This window comes from Apteryx mantelli, chromosome 1 (assembly GCF_036417845.1).
Source record: "Apteryx mantelli isolate bAptMan1 chromosome 1, bAptMan1.hap1, whole genome shotgun sequence".
NCBI lineage: Eukaryota > Metazoa > Chordata > Aves > Apterygiformes > Apterygidae > Apteryx > Apteryx mantelli.
Window position 1 is genome coordinate 92785866 of NC_089978.1, and position 23091 is coordinate 92808956.

The 23091-nt window shown below is 35.9% G+C and overlaps 1 protein-coding gene across 2 annotated transcripts in view; it reads left to right on the top strand.

Moving 5' to 3' along the window:
- GK (glycerol kinase) overlaps positions 1-21815 on the top strand; it is a 37213-nt gene extending 15398 nt beyond the window's left edge. Inside the window, exons 10-20 of one of the 2 annotated variants that reach the window (XM_067297507.1) lie at positions 123-190; positions 1758-1800; positions 2481-2561; positions 4512-4590; positions 7846-7942; positions 9828-9912; positions 11961-12081; positions 13358-13501; positions 14558-14638; positions 16182-16268; positions 19339-21815. In XM_067297507.1, the coding sequence (XP_067153608.1) occupies positions 123-190; positions 1758-1800; positions 2481-2561; positions 4512-4590; positions 7846-7942; positions 9828-9912; positions 11961-12081; positions 13358-13501; positions 14558-14638; positions 16182-16268; positions 19339-19352 (900 nt within the window). In that variant the 3' untranslated portion in view covers positions 19353-21815. The remainder of the gene's footprint in view (positions 1-122; positions 191-1757; positions 1801-2480; positions 2562-4511; positions 4591-7845; positions 7943-9827; positions 9913-11960; positions 12082-13357; positions 13502-14557; positions 14639-16181; positions 16269-19338) is intronic. The other variant, XM_067297514.1, reaches the window with a different exon arrangement.
- Positions 21816-23091: the final 1276 nt, after the last annotated feature.

The window sequence follows — 23091 nt, forward strand, 5'->3', positions numbered from 1 at the left end:
AGTTTCAATTACATGTGTGCTGCTAATAGGTTACAGTTAGAGTTAAATATATCCGCTCATGTTACTTGTTCATACATGTGATTCATGCACAGACATTTACTAAAGAATACCTTTCTTTTCAGTGCTTGGGTGATCAGTCTGCCGCTCTTGTTGGACAAATGTGTTTTCAAGATGGGCAGGCAAAAAATACGTAAGTTATTACAAAAATTCTGAGATAAACAATAGGTCAGTTGCAGTTCTGTTTTGAATTAAATACTGTGTTCTCTTTCAACCTAACTGCAAAATGCTTTTGTAGTTACCACATAGCTACAACTCTACCTTTTGACTGTGTTGACCTACAAAGTAAACAGTGTCCTGACTTTCATATAAAATACTGAAGATATTAAATTGTTTGTGAGGTAAATTTTGGAACAAAATAATTGTGAGGAATCATCTCTGTGTGACAGGAGGTTTTTCATTTTAAAATTCTGCAAAACACAGACTAAAGCAGTTGCCAATATTTAACTTCAGTGACCTAAAGCTAAGCATATCCAGGAGGCCATGTAAGTTAGATTGCATAGATAAGAATGACAAGAAACATGCAGCATTGCCAGATTGGAAGGATTCATTTAAGGTTCCAGCGCTTAGTTTTGGTTCTGTGTCTAGCCTAACGTGGAGACTTTTAAATCTGTTTTTTCTAGTTCTCAACCTCTTAATGTCCCTTGTTTAAAATATCTTATCAGTTAAATCAGGGAACTGGAATAATCAAACATTTATTTGAGGAAGAGCTCTCTGTTTAAATGACTTATTGTTCCATTTACAATTGTGTGCTTAACTGAGAGTGTAGGTACATACACAGTATTGGACTTTAACAGATTTAATTACACATTAATCTATACTTGTTGCTAATTAACTTTCACTTTACCTTTTACGTTTATACAGATTTAATAGTTTAATAGTTAGTGGCCTTGTATTTTAATAAAACAAACATGAATTGTGAGAAAGTATATTTGTAACACAAGAGATCTTTGGAAAAAAATCCAGCTAAACTGAAATGTAAAAGTTAAATGTTGGATGAGAGATTTTAATCTATTTGTGATACGTTATCTTTTATTCTCTCCAAATATACCTGAAGATTTTCTCAGCAATATTTTAAGCTACTGCTTTTCAGGGCATTAAAAATAGTGGGAAACAATTATTTAGAATAAGTTAGAGTGAATTATGAGTATTTTTATATTCATCATATTAAATTGTGTCCTTGTATGTGTATATATGCACACATATATGTGATACGGTCTTCAAATGAGAAAAATTGAATTTTTAGAAATATTTGAACAGAATATGTTTATAAAAAAAAGTAATTTCTTTGACAGGAACAAAATTTCTTAAAATTTTCCCCTTTAAAAGTTTGAATTTAATTTTGTGCAGTTCTTATTTTATAAAGTAGCTTTCATAATCAGCTTAAATTGAAATAAGTAAACACTGCCACCAAAGAGGAATTCCCTCTTAGTATTCAGCCCTAGTGTTCCTTGATCCAGTGACTAGACAAGAAATAGTCAGACAGAGAAAGAAGATTGGGATTAGATCTTTCAGCTATAGCCTACATTTGGATCGACCTTTAGAGGAAGGTTTTATGATCAGTTAGTGGTTGCATAGCCTCCAAAGGGAAAAAAAAGTGGTGCCTTGATCCTCTGCAGTGGAGTCATGGTTACATGAACTGCAGTAATTGGTTATCCTTTAAACACACTGTTTTTAACTTTCCTTTTCTTTCACTGTAGGTATGGAACAGGATGTTTCTTACTGTGCAATACAGGTCAGAAGGTTAGTTGCATTTTTTTTTCCAGTTATTCACTTGTTTTTAACAATTTTCTTTTAAGTACTTGAACACAACTGTAAATCAGACTTTCTTAAACTTATTAGCAACAACTGTATTGCTACAGGTAAGGAAAAGTGCATATTGTAATCCAAAACAGTGGAAAATAATAATTTGTTCAAGATGTTTTAAGACTCAATTTCATAGTTTCCGAAATGAACTTTCCATAGCAAGTTTCTCACTCGTTCCTTATATATGTTTCTTAACTTCACCCAAGAAGTGCTGAGTGTTGTGTTACTTAACCATATGCTTTTCTCCTTGACTTGGTTACTTCATTTCTGCCCTTTGTTTTTTCCCATTTGTTCCCTGTGGTAGTAGTAGTTGAATAAATAATGGAAAGCTTTGGCTTCCTTTGTTCATATCTCCTTCTAAAGAACCCCAGTTCTTTGCTATTGAGAGTCTGGAAAGATCTGTGGCCACTTGTGGAAGCACGAATTAGCTGAGGAGTCTATCTTAGGTGCTTATTTAGAGTGCTAGATCATTTATTTTGTTGAAACTCTTTATATTTCAAATTTGTTTCAGTAAAGGTTTTGTCTTTTGTTTATCATCATTTGAATATATTTATTTATATATATTCTGCTTCTGTTCATGGTTTACCTTTACCTTTCCTTTCCCCTTCCCCTTTTAGTCTGTGTTTTCTGAACATGGTCTTCTAACTACAATAGCTTACAAACTGGGCAGAGACAAACCTGTTTGTTACGCGCTAGAAGTAAGTATGGTAATTTCTTCCTTTTTATAGTGATACATATTATCTTATTACATACATATTATTAGTGATTCTTCTTTACTACTGTTTTTTAGTATCTTTTGGTTATCTTTAGAGAAACTGTTCAGGTGCATGGAAATTTAAATAGATTTGTATTAAAGCTTGAGTGCTTCAAGGCTTATGTTTGTTTTTGATTATCCCATCTCTACCTCCAATCTAAATCACTTGATCAAACAGAAATATTTCTGCATTGCAACATTTATATATTCGGACCATTATAGCTAAAATATTTTTTCTGTTACACAGTATTTCAAATCTGACTAACAGATAAGAATTCTATACTAAGATTGTGTTTAAAAAAAGGGAAAAAAGAAAGTAGTCAGTTTTCCTCTCTCATAAGAAAAGGTGTGATTAGATGTCTTTGGTTTTTTCTTCAATCTAATGGATTTTATTTCTAACTTTTTAAAAACTGAATCAAATTTCTGAGACAAGAAGCATCTAAAAATTGAGCTCTTTTGATTTACTAAAACTTAGATGCCTACTTCCAGAATCTAGTTCCTTAGTTCTCCCCATAACTCGGAGGACGTCCAAGTTCTGTAGATAATTGGATTTTTACTCCTTTAACTTCAGGTTTCATGGGTTTAAAGCTCTGATTCTGAAGTACAGAGCAGCTCAGCAGCTATTTTGCACCAAAACTTCATGAGGATTTGTAGAATAAGTATTTTTCTTTCTGTCTTGCTTAGTGGACTTGATCTATTGGTTATTCTCAACACGCACTTATTGAATTGTCTGCTGCCCTTGAGCTTTTGTAATGAGCCCATTTTTCCATGTCAACCAGACAAAAGTTGGTGGGTTACAGTACTCTCATGGAATGTGGAAGACTCTGTTCATTTCCTATTTCTTTCCAAAGGAAAGTTGAACTTGCATTTGCCACGTTCTGGCAAACTTTGGATGTTTTTGTTGTTTTTTTGTTGTTGTTTAATCCATGTTCTTGAAGTGAGAACTAGAACTGTCTTGAGAATGATTCCTACTTGCACATGCTCAGGCGTGCACATGCACACTCTGTTTCTTCCTCATCTCCAAGTCCTTAATTATGCTGTCTGAAGAAATAGCTTCAGCAGAAGGTATTGAATACTCTCTTCTGCATCCAGGCTAGAATGGTCTACAATCTGGTGGTTGAGACACTTCTGACAGAGGCAAGAAATATGGATTCAGCTTTTTCTTTTAATCAAACCCATATCTTGTAACTGTAATAACTAGCTGGTTAACAAACACCCTTGCCTCCTTCTGGCAACAGCTTTGAATGAAAGTACACTGCTGCTTCTGTTTTCATTGAAGCTTAGCCTAGGAGACTGGAGACTATCTTGTTGAGGAGTTCATTTGGACTTTGGTGTGAGATGGGAGCAATGCCATTCATCTGTGATATGATGGGTGCATTCAGAGCCATTTGAGGCAGCCAAGGAATTATGCTGGCAAATGCCAATGCCTAAATTTTCTTTGTCTTTCTAGGCATTTGTAGTTAGACTGTAGCATTTGAAGAACTCAACCACATAATGAGTCTCATTGTTTTAAATTAAAGCATAAAAATCTTAATTTGTCAGAAAAAGAAGACTGAGGCTACTGGACCTCGTCACTGTATATTCAGGAGAAGACCTAAATTAGAGGGAGCAAAAAACTGCTTAGCAAGTGTCATGGTAACTCCCCTCCAAGAGAAAAACAGTGTTATAGGCACCTTTTTTTAAAGGGATCCTGAATAACAGGCTGCTATTCTTACATGGCAGCCTCCAGCTGCCAAGAAACTTGTGGTTGTGAGCATTCTTGGGAGTGCTCTAAGTTCTTACTATAATCCTGGACTTGGATGCTGCAGCTGCCTCTCATCTCCAGTCATGTAAAAATGGACATGATGCTGTGAGTTGTTGTCTCCTAATCTTGTAGTGATTTTGTTTCCTTTAGGGATCTGTTGCAATAGCTGGTGCTGTTGTTCGTTGGCTGAGAGACAATCTAGGTATTGTTAAGACTTCACAGGAAGTTGGTGAGTGTTCACAATTTGGAGCTGTTAATTTTTTAGGTTTTCTTTTCACCTGTCCTGGTGTCTCTAATGTTGAGTAAAAGCTCAAAATACTCAGGTAAGGAGAAACTGCAAGATACGTATATTTTGCTGTGTTCAAATAATTCATTTTGCATCTATGAAATCACTGTTTATTGACATTTGTATTTCATACAGCATATCACTAAGGTCTTTGAAACCCATTGTCAGCTTCATTCTATTGCAGGTCATAATTTTTAGTACTTTCCCTAGCAAATAGACATCCAGGAAGGTATTACACTTATAGCATATTTCCTGGTTTCATAAAATATTGAATTTTCCAAAGCCAAGCGTATGTAAGTCTCATCTATGGAACCCAGTGAAAATTGGATCCTAAACCAACATACTCATTCCAATCACAGAATCACAGAATGGTTGAGGTTGGAAGGGACCTTTGGAGATCATCTAGTCCAACCCCCCCGTTCAAGCAGGGTCACCTAGAGCATGTTGCACAGGATCGCGTCCAGGCGGGTTTTGAATATCTCCAGAGAAGGAGACTCCACAACCTCTCTGGGCAACCTGTTCCAGTGCTCTGTCACCCTCACAGTGAAAAAGTTTTTCCTCATGTTCGGATGGAATTGTCTGTGTTTCAGTTTGTGCCTGTTGCCTCGCATCCTGTCGCTGGGCACCATTGCAAATAGTCTGGCTCCATCCTCTTTACATCCTCCCTTCAGTTACTTATACATATTGATAAGATCCCTCCTCAGTCTTTTCTCCAGGCTAAACAGGCCCAGCTCTCTTAGCTTTTCCTCATAGGAGAGATGCTCCAGTCCCTTAATCGTCTTAGGAGCCCTTCGCTGGACTTGCTCCAGTAGTGCCACATCCCTCTTGTCCTGAGGAGCCCAGAACTGGACACAGCACTCCAGATGAGGCCTCACCAGGGCTGAGTAGAGGGGGAGAATCACCTCCCTCCACCTGCTGGCAACACTCTTCCTCATGCACCCCAGCATACCATTGGCCTTCTTGGCCACAAGGGCACATTGCTGCTTCATGCTTAACTTGGTGTCCACCAGCACTCCCAGGTCCTTCTCCGCAGAGCTGCTTTCCAGCAGGTCAACCCCCAACCTGTACTGGTGCATGGGGTTATTCCTCCCTAGGTGCAGGACCCTGCACTTCCCTTTGTTGAACTTCATGAGGTTCCTCTCTGCCCACCTCTCCAGCCTGTCCAGGTCTCTCTGAATGGCAGCACAGCCCTCTGGCGTATCAGCCACTCCTCCCAGTTTTGTATTGTCAGCAAACTTGCTGAGGGTGCACTCTGTCCCTTCATCCAGGTCATTGATGAAGAAGTTGAAGAAGACTGGACCCAGTACTGACCCCTGGGGGACACCGCTAGCTACAGGCCTCCAACTAGATTCTGTGCCGCTGATCACAACCCTCTGAGCTCTGCCACTCAGCCAGTTCTCAATCCACCTCACTGTCCACTCATCTAGCCCACACTTCCTGAGCTTGTCTCTGAGGATGTTATGGGAGACAGTGTCAAAAGCCTTGCTGAAGTCTAGGTAGACAACATCCACTGCTCTCCCCTCATCCACCCAGGCAGTCATTCCATCATAGAAGGCTATCAGATTGGTTAAGCATGATTTCCCCTTGGTGAAGCCATGCTGACTCCTCCTGATCACCTTCTTGTCCTCCACATGCTTGGAGATGGCCTCCAGGATGAGCTGCTCCATCACCTTTCCAGGGATGGAGGTGAGGCTGACTGGCCTGTAGTTTCCTGGGTCGTCCTCCTTGCTCTTTTTGAAGACTGGGGTGACATAAACATAACAGGAGAACCTGAGACCGTAAACATGCAATCATCTATGTAGAAGGATTTGTATACATTGAGGCAGTTGAAGACCTCAGTTCAGAAAGCTGTCTCTTTAATGGAATTGTGGATGATGATATAATCTGTTTTGGCTAAGAATATCATAATCCTTTGGAATTTCAGTAGCTGATGTTTTCTGCTTGAGCTGAACTTGAAACAAGCTGATGTGTAATGTTATAGAAAATAAGAATACCAAAAAGTTTGAAAAAGGAGAAAATTTTCAGAAGCATGCTAGTCTCAGTTTGAAAGTGACTGGTTTAATGGGATATAGGAAATTCACTACATTTTTTAATATTCTAAATATCTTATTCAAAAGTGGAAATGTTTAGAACTCAAATTTGACTTAAAACTTCAAAGACTAGGCAAAAACTGAGACCAACTGAGTCTAGTATAAAACTTCACAGATCCATATGGAGTCATATATACCATTGTCACTAGAATTATCCAGTTGTTGAAACACTATGGTACCTATTGGCTTCATAAGTTTGGCTAAACCTTTGAAAGGTTTGGGATTCAAGAACTTTAATCTTGTTGGTGTTATTAAAATCAGGTGGGAATCTGTCACCAATTCTCTGAATATGTCTTCCTTCTCTCTTCACTCCTTTTTTTAAGTGGAGTCTGTGTGAATGTGCCATTTGAAGCAAAATGTCAGCTTGCAGACTTTTTGGATAAGTTTTCCTACCTGTCTTTATTGCAGTGCTTTCATCCATGCAAACAGAAGAAATTTATAAAAGCAGAAAAAACATATGTTCTTTTTTTTGTTATGTAATTTAGGAAGGAGCCACATACCTTACTTCTTTTACAGTTCTGGATATTTTAATATAACTGTTTTAATTATAAATATTTTCATATTGGGGAACTCAGATATCCAAAGTTATTGCTCAGGCATTAAGATACTTCAGATTTCCTTGTAGCTGGGCTTGTAATTATATACTTAAGGTGCGAATTTAGAGTTCTAAACCATTTGAAATTAATGGGAGTTTAGTTCTTAACTCCCTTTGGTCTTGATCCAGTTTCCTTTGCTTGCATTGACTTACATGCAAGTAAAGTGTGACCTTTTGGACAGCTTTGAAGGGTAACCTTTGAAAACCTCACATAATCTAGGTCAGCATATTGAACACACAATTTTAGTTTTTGATCTTGATTTTTTCATTTGACATATCCCACAGTCCCTTATGCCCCATCTTCCACTTATAATGCTGCAAATGGATAAATAGTTAATGAACAGAATGTCAGAATTATTTGTATTTTCTAGTTGTATATGTCTTGGTTATTTTTGTAGCTACTTTACATATTCTGAAATATACCCTATTTAAGTAACACCTTAAGTGTCATATTTAAGTGCTGGTACAGTTGTGAAAAGCTATGTAAAGACTGTTTGTGTGTGTGTGCACTAGAAAAACTGGCTGCAGAAGCGGGGACTTCTTATGGCTGCTACTTTGTGCCAGCATTTTCAGGACTGTACGCACCATACTGGGAACCCAGTGCAAGGGGGTAAGGATCTGATTAAACACTGCATTTGCAGGAATATTCAATTATTTGCAAACATTAACACTGGTCCCTTCAGTTTTGTGAACTCAGATTTTTTTGCTCCTTTGGTGTGTCAGGATACTTCATTCTCTGTGATATCTTCCACAGAGAAACAGAGGATGCTTGTATTCAAAACAGCAACAGCTGCTGGGAGAAAAAGAAGGAACAGTGGAAATTCAGCCTTCACAGGAAGAAAATTCTAGAATAAAGGAGGTGTAATAATTCACTAACACAGGCTGTATACACCCAACCCTCACTAAAATTAAGTCTTAGTATGAAAATATGGAAAACCACCAATCTTGAGAAAGATGAATGACTATACACAGTATCTTTTCCCAAGAAAGATATTTGGTGTGGTAGAAAGGACTAGAATTAGCTAGCTCAGCTACTTCCCCTAACCAAAAAACAAGAGAGGGAGTCAGCAGGGATACCATTTGGACTGAGTTGTGGATTTTGGAGGATGATTACAGGATAGTTCTATCATTTTCACTACTGAGGGTCCTACTTTTTTTTTTTTTCTTCACATGTTTGTGGTTCTGAAGAGATTTTAATCTCATGAAAGAGAAAGTGTGCATACCTGTGAACTGTCAGGCAACAAAAGTAGAAAGTGAAGAATTTAATGCTGATTAATTTTTGTGAGCTCAGCTCCCCGTTGTTGCTGCTTTCACTATCTCAGATACAGGCTACTTAATTCCTTCCCCTCTTGTTCTCTCTCCCTCCCTCTCCCTCCCCTAAGTCCAGCTCTCCTTCACTTTCCAATCTATTAATAACTCTTTAGGACAATCCCTTCCAACAACTTTCCTCGTGATTAAGACTAACTAACTGGTAATAGTTAGAACGACTAGTTCAAACAATATTCTTCTACTTCTATTTTCTGCTATTGTGAGTTTGCCTACTGTTGCTGGAATCAGACCATGCCATAAGAGTTACAGAAGCATAACATTTTAAAATAAAACTTTGCTAAAATGAAAAAAAAATCTTAAAGGATATCCAGTTCCCAAGATTTTGAGTAGTCTCATCTTTAGAATTTAGGTACTTTTTGTAATTACAGAAAAATTATCTTTGACTTACCTGTTTTTATGATTTTTCAGACCACAGTGCTTAACTCTTTAGCTTTCAAAAACTGATTCTTGGAATGGCAAAAACTTAAAATGTCCTTTAATATCTTTGATATTGGATGTATCCAGCACCAAATAAAGCTGCATTTCTTTGTACTATGTTAATGTATCTTTCGGATGTGGAAATAGAATAAAAGGATGATCATTTGCTCTGCAGTTCAGAATACATTGACTGAATCCAGCTTACTCATGATGTAGCATAATTTCTATATCCAAAATTTTCTTTGAAGGTGCTGAAGCAACTAATATTCAGAATAGATCTGATAACAACTTTAAGCATTTAGAGCACATCACTGACCCAGTAGGGCTTTTCCTTAGGAATCGAATGTGTGAGAGAATTTGATAAGATTTAGTGATAGGCGAGATACTTTTTTTAAAGAAAAATCAGCCTAGTTAATACATTCTCCTTTTTTAAAGGAAGAACAACTAGAATGTGTGTGCATGTATGTGTGTGTGGCTATGCACCCATTTGCATGCAAATTGACAATAAAATTTTAATTGATGGCAATGAATTGTGTTGAATGGGCACTGAAAATATGTTTATCAGGCAGACAGCTTATTATAGAAAGAAAAGAGTTTAGATTAGAAAGAAATAAGCTTTTAATATTAAAAATCATTCCTCATACAGTGGAACTGAAAGAATTTTTAACTATCAGGCCTAGGTCTGAAATATTTTCTGATAAAGATGCGTGTTCAAACTGTTGCATTTTTCTTTTCTTTCTCTTCAACAGTATTATCTGTGGCCTTACTCAGTTTACAAATAAAAATCACATCGCCTTTGCTGCACTAGAAGCTGTCTGCTTTCAAACACGAGAGGTAAAGACAAATTAGGTCTTAATAAATTCATTGTAAATTAGTATGATACCAGGGACTGTAACTCTTCAGGAATAGAGGATTGAAAAGACTTAATGAAGATTAATGATACACTTTATATTATGCTTGGATACTATTTTTTCTCTTTATATGGTGCTAATGTTGAAGAATTGTTCCTGTGGACTTGGCTGCAATGATCTGGTTGGCTGGTACATTATTTACTTGGGCAATGTTGCATTTTATCACCTGTTAAAATAAGGTGAGCATATTTTGTGAATATCATGAGAGGCAAAACATGGAAGCAATCCAATGACAAGGCCAATGCCATAACTAAAATTTGCATTTGTTCTACAACATGTGAGACTACAGTTTATACTGTCTGCTGTGACAGAGAAGGCTTGTATTGGTACCCAAGAACAAAAATGGGTTTCTTATTGCCTTTGCCAGCATTCTGCAAAAGCAAACCAAAATTCTCAGTGAAGAAATGAATCTTTCCACCAAATCCAAGGGGACCTCTATGTTCTGAGCATTAAGAAATGGTTATATTACCACTCCCTATTAATTTATGCTCCTTCTTGTGTTCTGTACAAATAGAGGAGAAAATGACAGTCCTAGACCCCAAAATGTAACAGTCAAACCTTAATTTGATTGCATGTTTTTAAACTGATGTTATTATTAACAATGAGGTTTAAAATAATACCCAACTAAATCTGTGTGAGAGGAGGAAAGCAGCTTAGTAATTCTGTAGTGTCAAAGAGCAGAGTAAAGAGTACTTCCATGGAAAAGACAGCCAAAATCTTCATGCAGGCATCTGCTTTTGAAACTGTGCTAGATGGCTCTGAGTCCTCAGAAAGCCATGAAGGAGCCTGCAAGTAGCGTATATCTCTGATACCAGAAATCAGGCTGAAGTTACAAGGGACTGACCTGATAGCCCAGTGTGTGGTCTGTTCCTCTCTTTCCTTGTTCCTCCTCCCATCCATTCCCTCTCATGTAATAGCTCAGTGAAGCAAATGTCAGAAAAAGAGACAGGTCATGTGGCTGGGAGTAGGAGGGAGGGGAAAAAGCTTTCAGACTGAGGGTGAAGTTAACTATTTGAACCAATCTGATACTTTCTCATACTTTAGTCAATGTGCTTTTATCATAATTATAGGAGCACCTGAATAGGTCTACTAGGCACACCTAAATCAGTAGATTAACTCCTAGTGACACAGATAAAACATATGTACATTTTTAAAAGGTATATTGTTAGTTCTGTCTTTTCAGAAACAATTTCTTGTGTTACAGATCTGTTAAAAAGCACATTGATAGGTATAGGTATCAGTGAATTAAATACTGTGCTCTTAGTTATCCCTTGCAAACAGTTGAACACTTTCCACATATTTTCAGCTATCCACCATGCTCAAAAGAAGGAATCAGAATTTTACCAACAATTACACTAACAGTTTATTCTCACAGTCTAATGAAATGTAAAATTCTCAATTTTCACTGAGTAATCAAAAATATCTGAAGAGATTGCTCTTTCAAAATTGTTCAGTGTTCAGCAGTTCCTACTGAACTGTCTTCCAGGTTGCCAGTTCGAACAATGTAATTTCACCATTCTTTAAAGTATCAAATTAGAGACAGTAGACAACTAGACAACTTGTAGTCAGCTAAAGGACTCCATTCAGGAGTACTTCTTCCTAGGTCAGCTTTGATGAAGGCTGTAGTTGTCGTCTTCTGCCTAGTAAGTTGCCATCAGGTTTTCTTTGAAGTTCTTCTCAGACCCTGTAAGAAACATACAGGGCTAGGTTTATAGCATCACAGGAAAAATATTCCCTGCACTAAGATTTCTGATATAAACTGAATGCACTTGCTCTATATTAAACAAATCTGTACTGTCACTAGTTCCATTTTGCCCTCTTGATGAATAGAACTTGAAGCTGTATATTTGCAGGGAGAGAATTATTTGTTTTACACTCATTAGCAAAAACTGATTTATCAGTGTTTTATACACAGAGGATTTCATAGATTTCTCTATAGTTCAGTCATAACATATATTAATCTTACTTAAGATTTTAGATGCTATGAACAAGGACTGTGGGATACCACTAAGCCAGTTGCAAGTAGATGGAGGAATGACCAATAACAAAGTTCTCATGCAACTCCAATCAGACATTCTCTGTATTCCAGTAGGTAAGATGAAAGTACAACTATTGTTTTCTTTTTAAATGTGAAAAAAGCATTGACTTGTAATGGCTAATGAGGACCAGTTGGTTGGCTTTTTTTCTTGCTGGTCTTTTACTGCTACTTGTGAATATTCTTTTTGCAGAAAAAGTTACTGGATTATACATCAAATGTTGAGAATCATTTTTCTAGAGAATCCCTGACTCTTGTTTCTCTTGTTGAAATATTATACCTTCACTTCACTTGAAGTGAATTGGAGCATTTCAGTATCAGTGAAAAGCATGCATCTTTCTCAAGACATATTTTAATATGTCTGACAGATATAGAGTTGTCGAATAATGCAAGTTATACGTTAGCATTCTTAAGGATGCAGTATATCACTGAATGACATCAGGATATTATACATCCTCAGCTACACTGATGAATGATAATTTGTTGTATGAAAGTACTAATCTTGCCTAATCTCCCCTAATATGCAACTTCTAGAAAATTATTCAGAAAAACATCATGATGTCTCTTAAGCATAAACATATGAGACACTTCAGTATTAGCAAACTAGTGAAAAGTTATAACTCTAGGGAGATTATAGCTTGCCTTTAATGATACACGATACACAAGTTTCGCATTATCAGTGTTTAATAGTTATCAGATGAAAGAACGTGATCAATAAAATCAGCTTTTAAAGGATCCTCTGCCTGAAGCAGAGAAGGAGGCAGTTCAAGAGTTAATGGAACAGATTTAACACTAACACCTTGAGGGTAGGATGATCTTCTACAGTGTCTGTGGAAAGTGAACAAACTAGTAAGTAGAGGTGTATAACCTCTTTTAAGACTTCTTTTCTAAGTATAAATGCTTTAATAAAATTAAGTATCTAGAGCATGGGAACAAGACTAACAAGCCAGAGATCACTGCTTTGGGGAGGGAGAGAGAGGACCACAAAATATCTCATTATTAGCAGGAATACACCAAGGAAATTGGTGGTTGAAGTCAGCAGCCATACACGTGGTATGAAAATGGGGCAACTGCATGCTCCTCTCTTGGAGGAAGTGGTGATCCAAGGTATTTCAGAGACTTGGAAGACTCAGAGGTGAAGTTAGTGTCATAATCTTGTAAGATTGGTAATAAAATGAGATTTGCAGATGATAAACCTAAGGGAAGCTTACATAATATATTATAGTTATATAAAGTATAGATCACTCTAGATGTATACACAAGAATATAGTTCTGATGCCATCAAATTGACCTTCATGAAAAACTGTCATGCCTTCTCTCTGGTTTACTCCAGTAAAGCCATCAATGCCTGAAACAACAGCTCTAGGAGCTGCTATGGCAGCAGGAGCTGCAGAAGGAGTTGGAATTTGGAGTCTGAATCCTGGAGATTTGACAGCAGTGACATGTGAACGATTTGAACCACAGATCAACCCAGAGGGTAAAAACCTCCAAGAGCTTGCAAACTTGAAATTTTATGTACAATAGATCAGGGTTTTTTCTTTGTTGAATTCTGATATATACTGATATAAAAACAGCTATATAAAAACAGCTATGTGTAATTATCCTCACAAATGATGAAGATCAGCTTTGCAGTGTTTTGTTTAGAAAACAGTGCATTCTGCTTATTATTTTGGTCATTTGTTAACTAGTAAGACTGGAAAAAGGTTTAAATGTCATAATCCATAGGGAGTGGAGTGGAGTGGAAAACAGCTTGTGTGCTGTTTTCTTTGGGTGGTGGGTTTTTGTTTGTATGTGGGTTTTTTGTTTTGTTTTTAAAGTTTGGCACATGGTATTGCAATTAGTGGGTTTTGATTTATATGAAGTGAAAACAGAGAAACCTGTGTTGGCTTTTCATTTCTCAGTCTTGAAAGCTTTTCACTGAGATGGTGTCTCCTAAAGCTCCTGTACATTTATGAGTTTTCACAGATGTAGAAAGGTCAAGCTAAATTTTAGGAGACTCTTTAGGCTTTAAAAAGCCTACACCAATCATTGTTTTTTAGCTAACTCTTTCATCAGTTCTTAAGTGCTTCTAGAGACAAGAAAGCATGTGCTTGACATAATAATTATCGCGTGTGTATGACAAATGCATTTTTGTCTCTTTAATTATTTTTTAACTTTTTGTACAGGTTTTTGGTTTACTTCCCATTTTGATTATAATTACTGCTATAATCCATACTTCATTGTTTTCATCCCTGGAGGGCTTCTACACGAATAACAATTGTTTCATTTCTTCCTACTTATAAATCTGGTTATTGGTGAACAGGCACAAAGTTGTTTTTAAGATTTATTTCTCCTTACTAGGCATTTTTTTTAATCTATTCAAACAGTACTTTGCATTTTCTTTTTCTTTTTTTTTTGGGGGGGGGGGTGTGCAGACAAACTATTGTATGCAGAAGTATAGAAAGCCAAGACTGTAGTCTCTGCTTCTTAAATATTTGTGATGGTATTCATATAAATTCATAGGCTTTTCTATTTGCTGATTTCTCAATTTCAGAAAGTGAATATCGTTATGCCAGATGGAAAAAAGCTGTAATGAAATCTATGGGCTGGGAGACATCTGAAGCTCCTTCAAATGGTAAACCAATGATTAATGCAGGTTGAGTATTGTTAATTGGCCAGTTAACTCAGGTAATTAATCTTGAGATTCATGACCATTTCTGTTCATACCATCACTGGTCTATTCAATTGATTTGAAAACTATTACTTATAAGAGCTGTGGAAACAAAGCAGGAGATAGAGAGGCTTTAACTCTTGAAAAGGACACAAGCAGCATCTTGTAGGCCTCTAAACACAGAGGACATTAAATCAGGACTAAACTGCAGGCTTTGCAGAATTGCTTTGGTTTAAAAAAAATCCTTCCTAAAATAATAGATTCAGCACAATGCTGAGACTGTTAGTGCAGTGATTTCTTAAACTTTCCTATACTACATCCTCATGTTGCAAAAGAGAAAAGTTTCATCCTGTGATTTTTCTTGCTATATCTTGCTTTATCATATGCTGTATAGGAAGGAGGGATAGATAACCATCTCAAAATCTGTTTGACCCACAAGAACTAAGTTATGATAACTAAGAAGTTATCATAAAGTAAAGAGTTGCACAGACCTATTGCGCACATACAGAGAATGTACAAACTCTTATGAGGGACTAAACAGGATCTTTCTTCTGAATTAGAGGCATCTGTCAGGTTTGAATTAAAGCTGCAGTCTTCTGTCATCTGTAATTTGAATTTATATTTCTGCACCATTTCAGGATAACTTTTCAGGCCTGAATCAAACTTCATGTCATTTGTAGGCTTTATCTTCATTTAATTTTGTCTCACTTAAGCTAAATAAGCTGCTAGAATGAGAAGTATAAAATTTTAAAGTATCTTCAAAATGCAAACTCCCCCCAGAATCCACAGTTACAGCTGCATGAAGTGTCTAACTATTACTGAAAGATAAAGCTAAAATTTTCCTTCTGTGATACTATATATTCATTTAAGTATCTTATTTAACACTGTGGTTGTACAAACAATTCTCTCAATCCTGTCTAGAAGGCAAATAGGTATGTTAGCACAAGTAACAAGATTCATTTCAGTATTGTCCATTATTATTTAGTAACCTTACATCTCAACTCTGTATTATGTATCCTAAAATCCCATGTTGATGTGTATCTTACCTATTTATCTTTGTTTCCTTTTGAAGCATAAAAAATTCTATCTTACAGAAAATAAAACTAGATCTTGCTTTTCAGCTAATGTGAAAAAGGGATGTTCATCAAAATCTACCTTCAGTGATTACCTATTTTACCACTGGGGGAAAAAATTACATCTATTTCTTTGTTCTTATTTTGAAACTTTGCTTTCTGCCTGTTAGGAGCATTTAAGATTGAAGAATACTAGAAATGTGCTCAACCTAAACAGTTCTAACAACAGAATTTGGATTTAAACTCTTATGATGCAAGCCTATTTCAAATTATTATGGGGGGTTATGCACAAACTTTTTTAGCTTTTCTGCAGACATCACTACATTTGTTACTTTTTGCTGTTCATATGATTTTTAACACATATATTGCAATTTATATATATATTTCTCTTTTGATTTGCTTGACTGGAAACACCTTCCCCTGGATGACATCAGGTGACACTAGTATCTTCTGTAGTCTGCCTTTGGGTTTTTTTATTATGAGTAGCATGATAATGTTAATCGGAGCAAAGTACATCTCAGGTTAGTTGTTGTTTGAACTAGATCATTTTAAAAGCTATCTACACTAGTTTAAGTGTTGGGGCTTTTTGTCTTCTCTCTGTTTATTTTCAGCAAAAGTGACTGATGATTTTTGTTGCTCATGCACACGACTGTTTATAAGGTTGTGAATTATACATATAGTACTTAAGGAAACCAAGTGAAAGCTATCTCAAATTCATCGTCACGTGCCATGAAATTCATGTTAGAAGTACATGAAACCTTGAACTAGCCCTTCCCTTCATCTAGCTGCTGCAGATTGTGTACAGGTTATAAAAAGGTAATAGGTTGGAGCAGCCTAGCAGAGTTTTGCACTGCCTGCATTACAGTTAGAGTGAGGTTCCATCCTTTTTCTTGTAGTTCTCATAAAATTAAAAATCATTTTGAGGATCCAGTTAAACTAAAAGGAAGGCTTCTCTTCTGTCCCTGAAAGGCTTCATGTACCCCTTTTTCTGGTCCCCTTGGAACTATTGTATGGAGAGAAAACTTCTTCCACTAAATCTATAGAATACTTGTTTTCTACTTTGCTCTTGATGGATAAGTGATTTTCATTTTGTATAAAGAGAAGAAACCCTGATAAACCTATCCACAAAAAGTGTTTTAAGGGAAAGGGACTGTGTGCATATGCAATGAAGATGCATCTTTAACTTATTAATATATATTTTATTTTAAAAGAAAGTTCTTACTGAAGTTAACAGTGCTAGTTACTTGTGCCAGAAATAAGACACTTTATTAACGTATTCATATGGTAAGAAAAAGAAGTTTATATGGCGATGTCATTTGTTTGTAGTTTTTGTGTTTTAGAATTTCATCCCAAAGAAAATATTTTACAGTATAGCTATTATTATTTCTTAGTGGGCTTTTCGGGTGTGTTTGTTTTCTTGGGGGGGACTTCTTTTTTAATTAAAGAGACTGTTAAAGACTCGAGCATGCTCCTATGGTTATGTGTTTGTATTTTGTTTTTAGTCATTCAGCCTGAATTTACCATTCAATTTATTTTTCCTTGCATGAAGAGACTGTCTGAGCTTATAGGAGAACTAAAATCAAACTAATCAAATGCTCAGTAAAAAACAAACTGAACAAATGGATTGACTTTGATTTACGAACTCTGGAATGTATCTGTAAATGAGAACAATCTTGATTATGAAGAGCATAATAAAACCAACTGAGAATAAGTGGGTAAATTTTTAACAAGCTGAACTAAGCAACTTGAATGTTAATTGTGGGTCAAGTTCTTGACCAAATGGGGTATACCTACAATAATATCAAAAGCAATATTAAGTGGGCAGATAAGCAATTTAAATTCTGAGTTTATTACTTTTTGAAAGCAACTAATCAGTAACCTACACATATATCTAACTTGTACTGTTGGAACCCATGAAAACAGACTTTCTCTCCTTTTCCTTAGCTTATCAGCATTTTTCTTTCTCATAAATGGAAAACATATTCATCTCAATCCACTCTGGCCTTCAGAACCTATTTTTGCTCTTGTTTTCAAATAACAGTAACTATTAAGGGGTTTTCATATGTAATTTACATGGTAAGGTTGAGAACAGGAGAAGTTGCAAGAAACTTCCAGGTCTTTTTTTTTTTTTTTTTTTTTTTTTTTTTTTTTTTAATGTCTAAATAGGACTAGCATCGGTGATGATATGTGCAGGTTGTAGTTTTGCTCAGCTGTGTGTTAGGATAGAACATGATATAGAACTTTTGTTGCTGATGGGAACACAACTGCTTCCCCCTTAGACATTTACTCTGATAAATCTCCTTTTGCTTTTAAAAGACAGAACTAGCTGACCAGGTTTTCCTTCTAACTTCAATACTGGAACTCAATTAATTTGTTACATTTTATCTTTTGATGAAACACTGGAACTCCAAGGCAGTCATCAGTATAGTAAGTTTGAGGATTGAATCTACTGAAGATTGAATTCATCCTTCATGTGCTGAAACAGCAGCAAGTCTTGCATGGCAACAGTGCTATTATTAAACATGTCTCTCTAGGGCAGGGCTATGATTTTGCAACTGCTAAAATGTGAGGGAAAAATCTTCTGTGGCAGAATAGACAACACTAATGTTGCAAAAAAACAATGTAGGGAACCGCTAAACTAACTGCTTTTTCATGCACTACCTGATGACTGAATGGGAAGAACAATGCTGCATTTCATATCATTTCATGATTTCATCAAAATCAGATCAATTACTTTATGATCTTCATTCTTTTTCTTTCCAGTGAAGAAATGACCGATATTTTATTTTATTTCACTATTAAAACAGGTTGTATGTAGCAATTGGAGTCTTTATGCAAAGATTTTGCCGGTCTTTCAAACTAGTTTTGGAACTGGATACCTGAGAGGTTTCAACCTACTGTGTAGCTATACACTTTTTGAGGGGGCAAGGAGAGGGGTTGACTGAAAATAATATTATTCTCTTAGACTTAAATTTAAAGAAGTGCCTTTGTATGCTTAAATTGGCCCAAGTGAGGCATAAAAACAGAGAATTAGTTATATATGGGATCTAAAGTCCTTTGACTTTATCCCCACAGAATAAGGTGTCAGTACTGGTAGTGATGTCATATTCCTCCTGCCTAAATACTCTTAGTGCTTTGTTTTTTCTAAGATTCCGTTTTTCCTTTTTAGTCTTTTGGGTTGTGATAATTACCGCCAAATTGCAAACTAATTTATATATAGGGATCACTATGCAGTTCTACAAGTTAGTTGCAGTAATATTTCTCATATTCTGAAAGCTGAGCTCATATTCAGAAAATACTAGGCTTAGAATACCCTACCTCAATTCTTCTACTTGTTAAAAGTTTACCTATCTTAATTAACATGGTCTCTTCTCTCCTGCTGTATGCACATCCCACACACTTAAGAATGTTGGCTTACATATGTGCAGTTGTGGCACAAGATACATATAATTTTTTATTGCCTCTCTAGCATTAACTGAAAACAAAGGATGGTTGTACTGAACTCCTTCTATAGCTCAGCTGTATTATAGAGTGTTATAAATGTTTTAGGGTAAATTCTATGCTACTAATACATATTCTTTCCTATTTAAGGTACTGATAAATGAGACTACTTAATGGATTACCTGGATGCAGCTGATTTCTTTTGTGTTATGTATGAAGAGATTCCACCACCAATGTGATTATACTGTTTGTGTGACTAAATCCATTTATGAACCCATCTGTTGCCAGGCCTTGAGCAGCCCAGTGGTATACTGAAACTTGGTCATCATCCTGTCACTTCTCTGCTCCCTTCCCCATCAACTCCAGCTGCACTGAAAGCCTTTGTGTTGACTATCTCACATGATACTATCTCACATCATGAAATTTTAAAATTTCAGAAGCTCTAGCTTTGTTTGAGAAAGTTGTCACTTAAAAAACTTCTGGGGTAATTTCAGATGTTTTTCTATCCTTTCCAGCATTTTGGTACTTTATAAAATGCAGTGCAGAAAGCTATAATGATGTACTATAGAACTTTGTAAACATCTTATAATATTTCTTCCAGCTGCTATGGATTACCTATCATATTTCTATGGTTGCCAAAGATGTGTTATTTTAGTGGCCATTGGTCTGAGACACCTTTAATTGTAAAAACCTTTTAAACACTAGCTCAAAATGTGTCTTCAGTGGCACACGTTGCCACTGGTTTGGCAATGAAAAGGTTGCAGATATGGTCACCAGAGTACTATCAAAATAATTGATCACAAAGTTAAATGGAGGTTTGGTTTGGCTTCTGGCATATGTAGCCAGTTTGCCTATTAATAAGTATTTAAGACACTAAGTCCTGTAACTGTATCTTTAAAGAGGTAGGAGTAAATAGACATTTCAGTTAAGACTGTGTTTCATGTTCTTGCCAGTTTGTTTTGAAAGACAAATTTCATACAGCATGCAATTCAGAGGAGAACATCTTAGTCCTCTGTAGCTGATAACTCTTAAAATTACTCTGAACAATGTACTTTTCTTGACCAATACTGCATATGTTTTTGTCATCCTGCTTAAGGATGTTTTAGTGATTATATGTTAAACTTTCAAAAGTCAAAACTGAATTAGTTTTCCTTATAGAGGGTCCACTCCCAATTAAATATCAGTGCTTTAGTTCTTGATCTCATTTAGTATATCTCAGGGACCAAAATCTCCCTTTCAATTTCCATGTCCATAGTTTTAACAGCAAGTTGTCCCAAAATATGCTGGATCAACCCAAAAACCTGGCTTGGAATTATAAGCACTTGGCACCCGAAACTGGCCACTGGAATTCAGAGGCAATGCACTTGAAAACTGAGTTGCATCCACTTTGAAACTTTAGATCCTCCATACATAGAGTGAGGCAACAATCTTAACTTCAGCTTCCCTGTTGGTATCGACAGCATGAGAAATGCCAGCTTTATTGGACAGGTCAGAGAAAACATGTTCTTGTACAGTGTCACTAGATCGTTATAGAATGATATTGAGGTTAAATGTGGGAACAATGACTTTCAAAACAAATTACAAAGATGTGTTTAAATGCACTAGGAGTTAAAGGGAGTGGGGTTTTTGCGCGTGTTTGTTCTTAAAGATTTTTGTCTTAAGAAAAAAGTTATTCTTTGACAAAGTTTGTTTTTCTTCATTCAACTGTAAATAGAGGTTTAGTTTTAAAAAGTGTTAAATATATGTGTCTGAAGTAATGAATTGCACAGAAATTCAGGTCTGTACGATATATTTAATATCAAATGCATATTAATTGCCTTTTTATTGTCAAGTGCAATGACCTTTGAAAATGTGACTTTTAATTAAGAAGTTAGAGAAGGAATATTTTGCTCCTGTGTTTGCATGTATAAATTCAGCTGAGGGGATTTTTATGCACAGGTGAAAATATAACACCAACATTCTAATCCACAACTCCTATAAATACCTGAATATGAGGTGCAACTGAAACTTCTAGGTTTTCTGGTTTGTATGGAGAGGTGAACAAAGAGTGAAAAATGAACATGAATCTGTAGAAAAATCTTTATACTCCTTACCTTTTCTCTGAGCTGTTGATGATCCCTTCTTACACCAAGGAACAGGAGTAACAGCAGCCTTTGGAGTGCACAGGTCAAGGGCAGCGCACACCTCAATAACTGGACTTCTGAGTATGACTTCTTGCCAAAAATACTGAAGTAGTGAAACTGGGAATGATTAATGCTGAAGTGTTGCCTTTGCCGGTGTTGTATGTGGCAAGGGAAAAAAGTAGCGTGTATTATTCAGGAGGGGTTTTTTTTGCTGCTTTTTCTGATGTCTCTTTTACTGAGAAGCATAATTCCTATTACTTTTTCGCTGAGTAAATACCATAATTTTATTTTCAATTGCTGTTGCAAGTATTTTTTAAGAATATCACACCACTGTAATCTTTCTACCAACATAGCTGAAATTAATTGTAAACTGTGTGTGGGAAGAACTGCTGAAAAGTAGCTTTTGTGAATAGAAAACTGTGATTTTTTTTCCTATAAATTACCAGATTTATAAATTCTTACTTGAGAAATTCATTCACTTGGTATTAAAATACCATAAACAAACTGGTATATTTTGTCAGTTTATTCTTGCATGTTATCTTGCCGATACATTTTCATTAATATTTTTATAAGGACCATAAATATGCACTGAGGCATATTAAACAATAGAGCCTCCGCTTTGTCTCACACACACACATGCTCTAACTTGCTGAGATACATGGATCAAATATATGTCATACTGGGTTGTGTTTTTTAGGGATATATTCAGTTTCATAGATTGGATTAGGAACAACTCAGATTTCCTCAACCCCCACCTATTCAGGAAAAAGCAGGGAAATACAAGTAAGAAGATGAAGAGAGACATAGTCCTAATATAGTTTTGGTCTGAAGGTCGCAAACAACATTGTTTGGTGATACTGCTAAAGATTAAAAAGCTATTATGAATCAGGGGAAGGAGAAATGTCAATGAAATAGAAAACATTGCTGGAGGCAGTATCTAGAAGCATCTGAAATTTCTATTTTTTTTTTAAACAGAATACGGGGTATGTGTATACAGCAACTCCCTTCAAAATCCCCCCCCCCCAAAGGATACATTTACACAGTGTGCCTGCCAGATTCTTTTTGTTTTGCCTGTATATGGATCAAAATCATATTTTACATATCTACTGCTGCATAATTGTACGAAGGATATAGCCTTCAGCCATAGTCTTTAAGAAGTCGATAGTCCCATATATCAAAACCAATTATTGTGAGCCAGAAACAAATCACTTAAATATCATATAAATTATCATCACAGAAATTTGGCTAACACATTATTACTCAATACCAGACTTCTACCTCTGCTTGTGAGGTGTTAAAGTTTTCCTTTCAAATGGCAAAATTAGAGCCTTGCCCTCAGCTGTGTTTACAAGAGCATACTGAAACTTCAGGAGAATTATGAGAACAGAAGAGTATTAATCTAATTAGTACAGATAATTACACTTACTTTGATATGAAGTTTTATTTACATGTATAAACAAATGCTTTTCAACAAAAGCTAATATGTCTAGTCTATTATTGGAACCATATGCAAACAAACTTTTTAATACACATGTCTACATCCAATAATCCTCCCATCTAAAGAAGCCTGAATCTGTTGCTATTGGCACGCCACCCCATTAATAGATGAAGCACAAGTTCAGTGTGATTTTTTTTTTTTCTTGTTGTTATACTTGTCTGGCATTTATGGAAGTAGTACACACAAATCCTAGAGATAAGCACAGGCAAATGACTAGCAGCTCTTTAAAGCATAGAAATAATATGGGACCATTGCTAGAATTATTCTCCTAAGCTCTCTCTG